Raw genomic sequence first — 12,832 nt, forward strand, 5'->3', positions numbered from 1 at the left:
CCATTCCCCTATTGATTAAGGATTCCCTTAATTTCCAGTTCTTTGCCACCACAGAAAGAGTTGCTATAAATATTTTTGTACAAATAAGTCCTTTTCTCTTTTTCTTTTTTAATCTCTTTGGGATACAAACCTAGTAGTGATATTGCCGGATTAATGGGTTTGCACAATTTTATAGCCCTTTGGGCATAGTACCAGATTACTCTCTAGAATGGATGGATCAGTTCACAACTCCATCAGCAATGCATTTGTGTCCTAATTTTTCCACATCCCCTCCAACATTTATTATTTTCTTTTTCTTTCATATTAGCCAATTGACAGATGTGAACCTCAGGTTTTTTTTTTAACTTATTTTCAGTTTTCAACAATCACTTCCATAAGTCTTTAATTTTTTCTCTCTTCTTTCCTCCTTCCCTCCCTGAGATGGCATGCAATCTTATATGGGTTCTACACATACATTCTTTTAAACATGTTTTCACATTAGTCATGGTGCATAGAAGAATTAAAATGAATAGGAGAAACCATGACAGAAACCAAACCAAAACAAAACGTAACACAAGAGAAAATAATCTGCTTCATTCTGTGTTCCAGTTCCATAGTTCTTTCTCTAGATGTGGAAGGCATTTTGCCTCAAGAGTCCTTTGGAAATGTTTTAGGTCCTTGTATTGCCATGAAGGGCTAAGTCTATCAGAAACAGTCTGTGCACACTGTGGCTGTTACTGTGTACAATGTTCTCCTGGCTATGCTCATTTCACTCAGTATCAGTTCACACAAGTCCTTCCAGGACTCTCTGAAGTCTTCCTGTTCATCATTTCTTATAGCACAATAGTATTCCATTACATTCATATACCACAACTTGTTTAGCCATTCCCCAGTTGATGGGCATCCCCTCGATTTCCAGTTCTTGGCCACCACAGAGAAAGCTACTATAAATATTTTTGTACATATGGGACCCCTTCCCATTTCTATGATCTCTTGGGGATAGAAACAGTATTGCTGAGTCAAAGGGTATGCACATTTTTGTAGCCCTTTGGGCATAGTTCCAAATTGCTCTCCAGAATGGCTGGATCAGCTCACAGCTCCACCAACAATGAATTAGTATCCCAACTCTCCCACATCTTCTCCAACATTTATCTTCTTCCTGTTTTTGTCACGTTAGCCAATCTGATAGGTGTGATGTGGTACCTCAGAATTGTTTTGATTTGCATCTCTCTAATCAATAGTGATTTAGAGCATTTTTTTATATAACTGTAGATAGCTTTGACTTCTTCATCTGAAAGCTGCCTGTTCCTATCCTTTAATATGCAATAATCCATGCAGTAATTTCTGGCTATCAGAACTTTTTCTTTAATAGCTTTTTTCTACCATGCCTGACTTTTATCCTCTTCCTATATTCTGTGTAGCTGGTAAGACATTTTTAAGAGTTATCAAAGTCACATACATGTCGAATAGGCATAGTTTTATTCAGATAATCTTGCTGTTTGATTTCAGATAAACTGGCACCTCATCTCAGAAGGAGGGACTGCACGTCCTCCTCACCTCTGACATATTCCTTCCATATTCAGGTCAAGTGCTATCTCCTCGAAGGAGTAAAGCTTTTCAGTTAGTCCACTTTCCCTCCTAAAATTATCTTGCTGTTTATTTATCTAGTCATCACCAAGCATTTATTTGGAGCTTACTACTTTCAGGCACTGTGCTAAGCATTGTGAATATAAATAGCAGCAAAAAAGAAAAATAGATCCTCCTCAAGGAGCTTAAATTCTTGTGGTGCAAGGAGACTTATCCAAGGAAGCTGGGGAAGAGGGCAAAGGTACTTGGGTGGAGAAAGGAGTCCAGAGAATCCAGGGCCGAGACCTGAGAGGGCTGGTGTGTTTGTGACTAGCCTGGGGCCTTCCTTAAAATGGAGGTTTTTGGGAGGAACTGATCACTCAGAGGAAGGGGCTACATGGGGCAAAGGGATCTTTCAGAGTGAGAAGGCTGTTGGACTCAAATAGTGGAAGCACTTTCCTGCTTGAGAATGCTTATCTGTGTAAATGTATTCCTGTAATAGAATGTAAGCTCCTTAAGGGTAGTGACTGTTTCACCCCATCACTTAGAACCACCTTACACTGTGAAGTTGCTTAGTACATTTTTGTTGAATTGAATTGAGTTTTTTTTCCCCACTGTATGGGTAACATTTTTGTTTTCTCTTTATCATTTCAGATGATGGGTCTGAGACTGAAAACATGGAGTCTCTTTCAAACCTGGAAGATTCTGAAGATGTTGAATCAGAAGAGAAGTTATCCTCTGAATTCCCAATAGCTCTTCCCCAAACACCTGATTTTGGGGAAGCCCTTGACAGAGAACTCTATACATATGATAAATGTAAGAGAGCCTTCCAGTGGGGCTCACATGTTATTCAACATGAGCCAATTCACAGGGAAGAAAAACCCTATGAATGTAATGATTGTGGGAAAGCTTTCATGAGGAGTTCAGATCTCATTCGTCATCAGAGAACTCATAGTGAAGAAAAACCCTATGAATGCAGTGAATGTGGCAAAACCTTTAGACAGAGCTCAGGTCTTAGTCAGCATCAGAGAATTCATAGTGAAGAGAAACCATACGAGTGCAACATTTGTGGGAAAGCCTTCAGGCAGAGTTCTGGCCTTAGTCAGCATCAGAGAATTCATGATGGGATAAAACCCTATGAATGTAGCGAATGTGGAAAAGCCTTTAGGTGCAACTCAGACCTAACTAAACACCAGGAAATTCATAGTGGACTAAAACCCTGTGAATGTAAAGAATGTGGGAAAGCCTTTAGGAGTACTTCAGACCTCATTAAACATCAGAGAATTCATAGTGGAGAGAAACCTTATGAATGTAATGAATGTGGGAAAGCCTTCATGAGGAACTCAAGCCTTATTAAGCATCAGGGAATCCATACTGGCGTGAAACCTTATGAATGTAGTGAATGTGGGAAAGCCTTCAGTCAGACTGCAGTTCTTATCCAACATCAGAGAATTCATAGTGGGGAGAAACCATATGAATGCAATGAATGTGGGAGAGCCTTCACCAGGAAATCAGACCTTATTGTTCATCAGAGAATACATACTGGAGAGAAACCCTATAAATGTAATGTGTGTGGAAAAGCTTTCAGTCGAACCTCAGTCCTTATTGAACATCAGAGAATTCATACAGGGGAGAAGCCTTTTGAATGTAATGAATGTAGAAAAGCTTTCAAGAGAAGATCAGACCTTATTCAACATCAGAGAATTCATAGGGGAGAAAAGTATTATGCATGTGATCAGTGTGGAAAAACCTTTACTCAGAGCTCAGGCCTTATTCATCATCAGAGAATTCATAATGGAGAGAATGTTTATTAATATAATGAATGTGGAAAAGATTTTATCTGAAGCCCAGTCCTTACTGAACATCAGATAAAAACCTTCTGAATATAATGAATGTGAGAATGCTTTTAGCAGACTTGTGACTTTGTTCTATCTTGATATATCACACTGGAACTAGGCTTTGGAGATTTATGAATTTCTGGAAGTAGGAACATGCCTTTGTAACTCATTTTATATAGCATCTAGTCTAGTACTACTTGCAGATGGACTCTTAATAAAGACCTTTTATATTAGTGATTGATCTAGGTGCCAAATTGGGGAGCCTTCTGGCACATTGCCCTCTTTAATTTCACAGAGAATGAGAGTTTAGGAATAGATTCAATGGAAATGTTGGCTCTTTCATTATTAGATTACCCTGTGCCTACTTTCTATAAACCTTGGTAGGTATGCCAAAAGTTCTGGTGCCTTGTCTTTATCCCGCTATAGCCACCTGAGGGAAAACAATGGCAGCTACAGGCATTCCTCAACTGATTAGTTTTTCTTCTTAGGAAGGAATTTTCATTGTTTTTCAAACCTCAAAGAGTGTGACTCTGAAGAACAGATCTAGATTTTATTCTTAGCTCTGCCCCTTGACTATCTGTGTGGTTTTGAGCAAATTAGCCAAACTCCTGGGACTTAGACTTCTCTTTGTTAAATAAGGTTGAGGCTCTAAGTGGTGAAGTGAATAGGGAGCCAGGCCTGGCTTCAGATACTTACTAGTTCTGCTGACCTTGGACAGATCACTCATCCCTGTTTGCCTCAGTTTCCTCATCTATAAAATGAGCTGGAGAAGGAAATGGCAAGCCACTGTAGTATCTTTACCAAGAAAACCCCCAATGGGGTCACAGCATGTTGGACATAGCAGAAATGACTGAAAAACAACAAATTTCTGAAAAACAACTGAACCAAATGAGGTTGAACAGGATGCTCCAGGTACCTGCACCTTTCAGCTGTGAGATATGATCATGAATAAGAAGAGAAAATTTGAAGCCTAATTCCAGTGTTTATATAGTGGATGAGGATATGGTCTGAATGTTTCTCAGCAAAGGCCTTATGATGGGTGATCTGATAGAAATTAGGCAAGCAAAAGGAAAATGAAATTTTAGGACCAGCTTTTCCGCTGCCCTCGTCTGATTTGTCCTCATCTTCATCTTCACAATTATGAAATAGCACAATGGGTTTTTTTTGGGAGGGGTGGTGGTGGCTAGAGGAGATGGTTATAGAGTTTCTTTGAGTTTCAACATCAAATTTCACAGGGGGATTTAATTCTTTTTATGATCCTTTGTGTAGTTTGGGCAAAATCATTTATCTCCAGAACTTTCTGTCGAATTACAGTTTGGAAGGGACCATTTTACCCAACACATTACTGAAGGTTGAGTAGTCTTCTGCAACATCTTCAACAAATGACTTCCAGCATTGGACACAGTACCACAGATAATAATCTAATGAAAGTAGAGAACATTGAGACTATCTCTTCTCTTGTTTTGGACACTGCTGCTTTTGAAAGCAGCCTAATATTGCATTATCTCTACTGGGGCTGCTGTTGGCATATTGATCTTGTAGCCCATCAACACTTCCCGGTCTTTTTCATGTGAACTATTTGGTATCCTCCATCTAAACTTAGGAAGTTGATTGTTAAAGACTAACTTAGAATTTTAACATTTATCCCTCTTAAATTTCATCTTACTAGGTCTGTCCCATTCTAGCCTGTTGAGATCTTTCTGGATCTTGATTCTGTTATTAATAAGTATATATGCTTTAATCTATGTCGTTGATGAGCATATTGAACGTAATAGTATGAAGGGCAGGTCCCTGTGCACTCCTCTAGAAACTTCTTTTTAGGTTGACAAATTAGAGCTTCTCACTAACTCTAGCTCCCTGTGGCCTCAGTCTCTGAGGCTACAATTTCTAGCTTCACCTAGCTGTGCTCTATCCAGCTGCTGAGGCTTTTGTCTTGTTTGTCTGTCCTCAGAGACTCAGGTTCAGAAAAGTTCAAGTGTATTTCCTTCTTAAAAAAAAAAAATGGTCTTCATGTTTTACTCTGTGCCCTGAAGTACTGGGAACTGTGACAAAAACAAGGACTAGAAGTCCATAGCCTCATCTGTGGGAAAAAGATTGGAAAAAGACTAATATAAGACATAAGCTTTGGGATGAGAGAAAAGGGCACCTCAGTAAATTGAACAGAATTTATCCTCTTCTGAGAAAGTAGTTCTTTGAATTTAAGAACAGGTATCTTCCCACAATGTCTTTTGGGCCCACCTGTGAAATGATTTCCAATTCAGTACACAGATTTAATTGGAGACTGATTTAGAAATAACGTACAGTGGGATTTCATTAATATCATTGCAGTCATATTTATTTGGGGTTAGAGACCTAAAAGGGAATACTATATTTAATAATTAGTATAATAATTTCAGCTCACAGAAAGATTTTTATTAGATTAAAATTGACTTCTAAACTGAGGATGCTTTATCACCTTGACGTTAGCATTAAGCTTAAATCCCAGCAGTTGGCAGAAAGAGTGAGTTAGTCTACTTTGATCTCTGTCCTTTTAAGATGGAGGGAAAGGCAGTCAGGTGTAAAGTACTGAACTAGACTCAGAAGGTGAAGCTCTGTCAGTTACTAGCAGTGGAAGCCTGGGTACCCCTTCTTTGGGCTTTGTTAGGGATAGAGATAAAGGGGGCTGCATTACATTTCAAACAAACAGGCTTACGGAGAAATAATTACTATGATCAATCACACTGGCAGATGCAAGTATCTTGTCAGTGTTAATCAGGAGGACTGGGTGATGGACCACGAGATGACATTGAGATTTCTTTACCTGAAGCCACAAAGAAATGAAGTCATTGCATGTGCAGATTTATCCCAGCTATCTTCCAGGAAATTTTCTTAATAATATCAAGTGAACCCAATTGATCAATGTGTCTACTAAGTGCCATAGAGATTAGAGATTTTTTAAAAAACTACACTAGGAATACAAAGACAAAAATGCAAAAACAAAAGATCATGCCCTCAAGAAACCTACATCCTATTGGGAGAGACTGTGTACATGTAAAAATAGGGGTTACGACACTCATCCTCTTTTACTTCCATTAAAGGGCTTCTAGCTTTGGATACACACACATCTGTCCCAGAGTTCAGTCCTAAGGAAGTTCCCCAGCTCCGCAGGTCAGGCTCTCTGGCCTATCCATCTAGGCTTCATAGGATGGTCATTGTTAAATAAATTGGTACAAAATAAATACAAGGTAATTTTTTGGAGGGAAGGCACTAACTTGGGGGTGGTGTGGTAGGAAAACCTTCTTGTAGAAGGTGACACAAAATGAACTTTAAAGGAAGCCAAGAATTCTAAAGAGTATGAGGTAAAAGAGGAAATACAAGGAGGACAACTGCCCAGTTTGGCTTCACCAGGACTAGAAGGGTAGTTGGAGCCTTTAAATACACTTTAAATGCCAAGTAGAAGAGTTTGTATTTGATCCTTGAGAAGACAGGGAGCTATTGGAAGTTATTGAGCAGGGAACTGACATAAGCATATAGGAGGAGTATGGAGAGGGAGGGAGGGAGGGAGACACTTGAGTTGAGGAGACCAATTAGAATTTATATCGAGAAAGGTGAAGTGGGCCAGAACTAGCCTCCTGGCTATGTGAATTGATGCAGTTGATGTAGATAGAATTCAACAAAACTTGGCAGCTGATTGAATAGGTGAGGCCTATAGGATAATTCCGGGGCTGCAAACCTGTATGACTGGAAGAATGACTGTGTCCTTTACAGAAACGGGGAAGTTTGGAATCCGTGAGTTTGGGAGAATGATACCAATTTCTGTTTTGGACAAGGTTGTTTTGAGCCGCTTTTGTAAAATCTACTTGGAAATGACCAATAGTTGATTGTGTGGGACTGAACTGGGGAGGGATTTTAGGACTGGATGTGCAGATTTTGGAGTCAGTTGTGTAAGATGATAATAACCCATGGAAGCCGATGAATTCACCAAGAGCGCAGAAATAAAATGTGTTACGGCCTGAACAACAGGCAGTAACAGCTAGCCCAAGTAATGATAAGAGAGTAATGAGAGACAGGACCCACTCAGAATGTAGCGTACGGAATGCTAGGCTAAGGAGTTTGGACTTTATCTTGCAGGTAAATGGGAGTTACTTAGCATTTTTGATCAGGAAGGTAGCAGAAATGCTGCGGGAAGAGACCTCAGAGATCATTTAGTTGGCCTTCCTTTCCTTAAAACTGCATCATTATTTTGGTAGCCGGGGCGGGATAGACAGGGCTGGAAGCAGTCCGAGTGTGGAGTAGTGCAGCATGGATACCAAGTAGCCAGTTAGCTGAGCCTGCTCCGCCCACAAAGGTTTCGGTTTTCGTCTCCCCTCCTCCAGGTGCGCCCAGCATCTGGTGGAAGCCCAGCTCTTGGGGTTGTGCACCTGATGGAGGCCCAGGCGTGGTCCCGCAGGCTCCCTGCAGCTCTGCCTTCCTCGGGTTCATGGGACGACTTTCCAAACCTTCCAGTGCTCTAGACAGGAGAGTTGGGGTGGTGGTGATGGGGTGGAGCCAAGTACTTTTTGGACACAAAGAGCCAACTGTGGGGGAGTGGGTGCTGCATGATCAAGATGCCCCCCGGCCGCCTCCCACGCTGCAGGCTTTTTTCAAAGACCCGGGTACAAAGAGTAGGGGAGCCCCACCCCTGGGAGCGGGGGTGCACGGCCAGCACCGGGGAGTGCTAGTATCTCCGAGGGCCGGAGGCGAGCTTCGCCCTCACCGCCCCACAAATTCTCGGCGCGGTCCGGCCCTGCAGCTCGAACCCGGCTACCCGCGTTAGGGTGGCGGCGCCCCACCCACCCCAAGCCCCGCCTCCCCCGGCTCCTGCTCCAGGTTCTCGGCTTCTCTCCTGTGCTTTGAACTCCGCAGACGCCCAGTCTCCGCCCCCGAGCCGCGGGGGGGCAGAGAAGCTTGAGGCCCAATCAGCGCAGCGCATGGGGGTCTAAGCCCCGCCCCTCGGAGGCAGGGGCTGTGTCCTGGGGCGGGGGGAGAACCAAGTCTGGCTTTGGCCAGAGGGCTGGGTGGCGTGGGGAAAGCCGAGTGGGTGAAGGAGGGCTCCCCACGCTTTTAGTGTGTGACCTGCAGGCAACTGTGTACCCTCTGTTCGACCCTGAGAAATGGGGGGCGGGGAGGGGGCGCTGCCACCTTCCAGCCCTGACCACCTGGGAGCCCCAGGCTGCATCTCACCTGCCCGGCCGGGCCCGCCCCGCTCACTCTGCTCCCCGGGCCTGCAGGACCCTGCCCTCCATTGATTTGGCTTCACCTGTAGACATGCTGCTCATCCTTCCCGTTGTTAGAAGGGAGCCCGTCTGACAAGCCCCCACAGCGAAACACGCTCACCTGAAACAGTAAACCACTCGTGTTGTGAAATCAGCAAAGCCTTTGTTAATCTTGACCTCCACCCCCTGAACGGACAGGCAGCCTCCCCAGTAAAGTGACAGGACGACTATGACACCTCCAGAAAGATGGGGCTTCTTACACTGTTCTCCTAACTTGGGATCTCCCAGGACATCACCCCCAGGCCATGTGACTCCATGTTCTCCTCTCCTATAGACCCTTCCTCACACAGCTCCTTGGGCCTGCACATTAGTTTCCGACCTCTAACCTGTCCATGCTAGGTCCGAACCTCATCACCTAGGAATGCGGACAACAGAACTTTCTTACTTCCCACAACATTCCTCCATTTTTCTTTATTAAAATTTCTGTTTCCACACCTAAATCCAGTCAATAAATACCTCCTCACATTCTTTCCCCTATGAATTCTTCCCTTCATCCATCTCCCTTTTTATGTGAACATGGGAAGGGAGCAAAGTTGACTGAGGCATTGCCCTTTTATAGGTATAAATACAGAGATTCAAAATACAAAGGTTGATCAGTGAATTTTCCATTCGGAGGTTCCATCTCATGCAGCAGTCTGGGGAGGAACATCATTTGATGCAGTTTTCTGGTCTGGATGCTTGTTCAAGCCATCTTCAGCACAGCATCTCAGCATCTTCTTCCCTTTATCTTCTTGTAGAAATCCAGATATCCACTCTCCTGCAAAACTGACCTTAATACCATTTTAGATGACCATTCTTAACCTTTATACACTTATCACTCTTACAAAATCAAAATTGGAACATTGGCCAATTGTCATGTTTAAGAAATTCACATTAGAACTCAGTTTTTACATTTTACATTAATTCACTATTCATTTCCCCCATCAGGAAGATGAGATTTCACTAAGGAGTCAGTAACAGGCTCCAGTACTTACATAAATACAATAAATAATCATTTTTAACACAGTACATATCACATCATAAAACAATTCCAACTTCTGGTCATGTGATGCTTCTTTTCAAGCATTTACAATATAGACCACAAACCATTCTTCTTTTAACATTAACCAACTGAGACAAAAATAATAATGACTATGTATGCTAACCTCACAAGCCCTGGACCTGATTGTCTCCCTACTATTACTAAGAACTAAAGAGCCCTTACTTATTGTTGTTGGTCTAAATCCCAAGCCTAATAGCTTAATTTTAGACTTAACCTCAGATGTTCCCCTACCAACAACCTATTATTTAATAGATCTGACATTAAGCTTACAGAACTTTTGGTTATAGGAAATTGACACTAAGAGTAGGGATATTGCAGGGAAACAACATCTCCCTAACTTCATGTCAATTCCAGGCAGGAGTAGATTGTCCACTTGCATTGTCAGGCTTGAAGTCTGCCAGGTATCAGTGGGGAAATTGAGTCAGGAGAATCTTACCTCAGCCCAGGCTGAACAGCTGCTCTCCCACCCTTCCCATGAGATCACCTTTTTGCAGTTCATGCCAGCATCTCACAGGCTTACTGGCATCATGGATCAGTGGCTCAGACCGCCTCTCTTGCTATCCACACCTGGAGTTAGACTCAGAAGAACAGTCAGTTTATATAGTCCCATAAAATCTTAAAATAGCAAGCTCCAATAATCAAGTTTCAGATATGATTAATTTCACATTGGCTAAGGAATGTCTTTTGAAGCAAGTCTTAAGTAGCTTGCATGCCTTTCTATACCTGTTCTAGTTCCTGATTAAATAGCAATCATGATAAGTTATTGCTCTACTAGATTTACATGTTTCCCAAACTACTCTGTCACTTTCTAGCCCTGTTTAATCTAAAAGAATGAGCTATACGTATGGTAAGTTCAAGCACTAACTTCAACTTATGTTCACGAAATGAATTCAAATCAAAACAGAAACATTTAACTTTCACATCAATGCAAAATATTACCCGAGGTTACCTGCCTCTAAGAAACTACACTGAAATTCTTTCCCCCAAATTAAAGATGTCTCTGATTTAGTCTCAGTAATTAATTCAGTCAATTGTTTTTACCCAATTGGTCTTTGTAACATGTAAAAACCTTATTCCAAGTTGGGACCTTTGTCCATTACCCCAAACGAGTTTTAGTCCCATTTGTCTAAAAGGGCCCTGGAAAACCTTACCTTGTCCCACATGAACGGGCTCTCTGGAGGCCCATAAACTTTTCCCTATCTCTATGCCCTATCAATCCAATTCTCCAGGTCACTGGCCACTCCCATCACAACTATTCCTGGAACCCCCAGAATGCCTGGGGCCACCCCGGACTCCTTCCCCAGTCCCTCTGTAAATAAGACAACAAACTTTGACCTTCTTTAGCTGAAAGAAGGCTTGGATTGAATTCATTTGAGCAGGACCCAGCATGTTACTATTTTGGGGTCTCAAGTACCCCTAAACCTCAACAGTTCCATACAATTACAGTCAACTTTAAATCCCAGTCTTTTTCTATGGAACAATGATACAACATCACATTTATACCCAATTAATTGAAAACAGCAAGATTCTGCCACTTGTATTGTTCTTACATCTTAAACTATCTGCTTTGATTATAGAAACATGCCATGTAGATGAAAAGCAAGGACCTAATTAGATATTATCTCCACCTTATAGCCAGAGTCAGAAATAGTCACTTGGGAAAACATTCCTTTTCAAAGGAACACAATGGAGAAACTGAGCCAGAAAGATTCCATCTAAGGCTGAGGACACAATAAGTAATGGTCACAGAGGCTTTTACCAAATGGCAGGTTACATTAATCAAAAATTTTACCAGGACTTATATCTTAAATCTTAAATTTGTCCTAAAAACCAATCACTAGAGATTATTTATCACCACCACAAATTCCTTGTTTAGGAACTCCATATACAAAGAGTTTATACTTTATGTAAGAGATTACAACTTTAACAAAGTGAGGGGCCACACCATTTGGGTGATCATTTTAGACTCATCCAGTTGGGCCTTGAGTGGGGCTGGGGTCATTCCTTTCCTTCACAACAAAAAGAGCTAACATCTCTTCCCTGAGCATCTCTAGTTCAGATTAGATCTTAAGAAGTCCTCCAGTAATGACTGGATTTCAAAAGGAAAGGGGGATGGGGTCAGGAGACTGCCTTAAAATTTATCACACAGCTTCCTGGAGCCATAAAATTCCTGGTCTCCCTTATCTTGTCCCTTATCTTCCAACCCCCATAAAACCTGAAGTTATAACAAATTAACTTACAAATATAAATTTGGTAGGTAGGTCTTTCAAAAATCATACAAAAGATTTTACAAAACATTTCTTCATACAACAAATAGTTTCCTCTTCTAACAACAGTTTACAGTTTATTACAAAACCCTCATGAACCTAGTTGGCAAAAATTGCAAGATCTAAAACCAAGGCCTTTTCACATTTGCCCATAAGCTTCCTTTTACAAACATACTTTTGTAAATGCTTGATTCATAGCAAAAACAATTTCAGTTAAAACTTCCTTCTTAACAGCAGAAATAAACTTTTTAACATACTTAGTACAACCTTAGATGGAACACGCCTGAAAATCACACCCATATATAAAAATATATGTATGTATTTTTTTTAAGGATTCTCATTTTCTCAACAGGAATTCTACAACACAGAAACTCTTACACAGAATTCATAACAGCTTTTTAAACAAATCCATTGTTAATTTAACAATGCAATTCCTAATATAACAATATTAAAATTTGCTTAAAAATTTAAAACTATTTAAGTTTACTTAAAACTTAAAATAAGCTGTTACCCCATTCAATTGAATGTATTTCCACTTCACTCTGCACATTAATTCATCTCCTTACATGGGCACACTCCATCACCTGATCAGATAGTCATCTCAAATTTGGTTGAGCTATTAATTATCAAATCAAGTTACATGATTTTTCTGTCTTCTTAAAATACTTCCTCACACCCTCACTACTTACTGAAACCATCTGAAACTGACCCATTTTCAATCAAAACTTTTAACTGTCCAAGTCTCTCAATCCCATTACTCATATTATCCAGTTCCCACATCTTAACTCTATAGTTGTCTGCACTGGAATCCTTTTCTAGCTTAAATCTACCATTATATAACAAACA

The 12,832-nt window shown here is 41.2% G+C and overlaps 1 protein-coding gene and 1 long non-coding RNA gene across 4 annotated transcripts in view; one reads left to right on the forward strand and one right to left on the reverse strand.

The window, feature by feature from the left end:
* The window catches only part of LOC140497050 (uncharacterized), a 26,214-nt gene extending 19,613 nt beyond the window's left edge, over positions 1 to 6,601 (forward strand). For both annotated transcript variants that reach the window (XM_072597572.1, XM_072597573.1), the window contains one exon: positions 2,200 to 6,601. In XM_072597572.1, the coding sequence (XP_072453673.1) occupies positions 2,200 to 3,359 (1,160 nt within the window). In that variant the 3' untranslated portion in view covers positions 3,360 to 6,601. The remainder of the gene's footprint in view (positions 1 to 2,199) is intronic.
* An 869-nt stretch (positions 6,602 to 7,470) lies between these two features.
* Positions 7,471 to 10,846, reverse strand: LOC140497063 (uncharacterized). 2 transcript variants are annotated; one of them, XR_011964515.1, is made up of 3 exons: positions 8,878 to 10,846; positions 8,586 to 8,738; positions 7,471 to 7,872 (listed from the first exon to the last, which is right to left on the reverse strand). It is a non-coding gene; the product is annotated as an uncharacterized lncRNA (long non-coding RNA). The 2 variants fall into 2 exon arrangements; XR_011964514.1 differs by having other exon boundaries at positions 8,586 to 10,846.
* Between the last annotated feature and the right edge of the window lie 1,986 nt (positions 10,847 to 12,832).

Source organism: Notamacropus eugenii, chromosome 3, assembly GCF_028372415.1.
Source record: "Notamacropus eugenii isolate mMacEug1 chromosome 3, mMacEug1.pri_v2, whole genome shotgun sequence".
NCBI lineage: Eukaryota > Metazoa > Chordata > Mammalia > Diprotodontia > Macropodidae > Notamacropus > Notamacropus eugenii.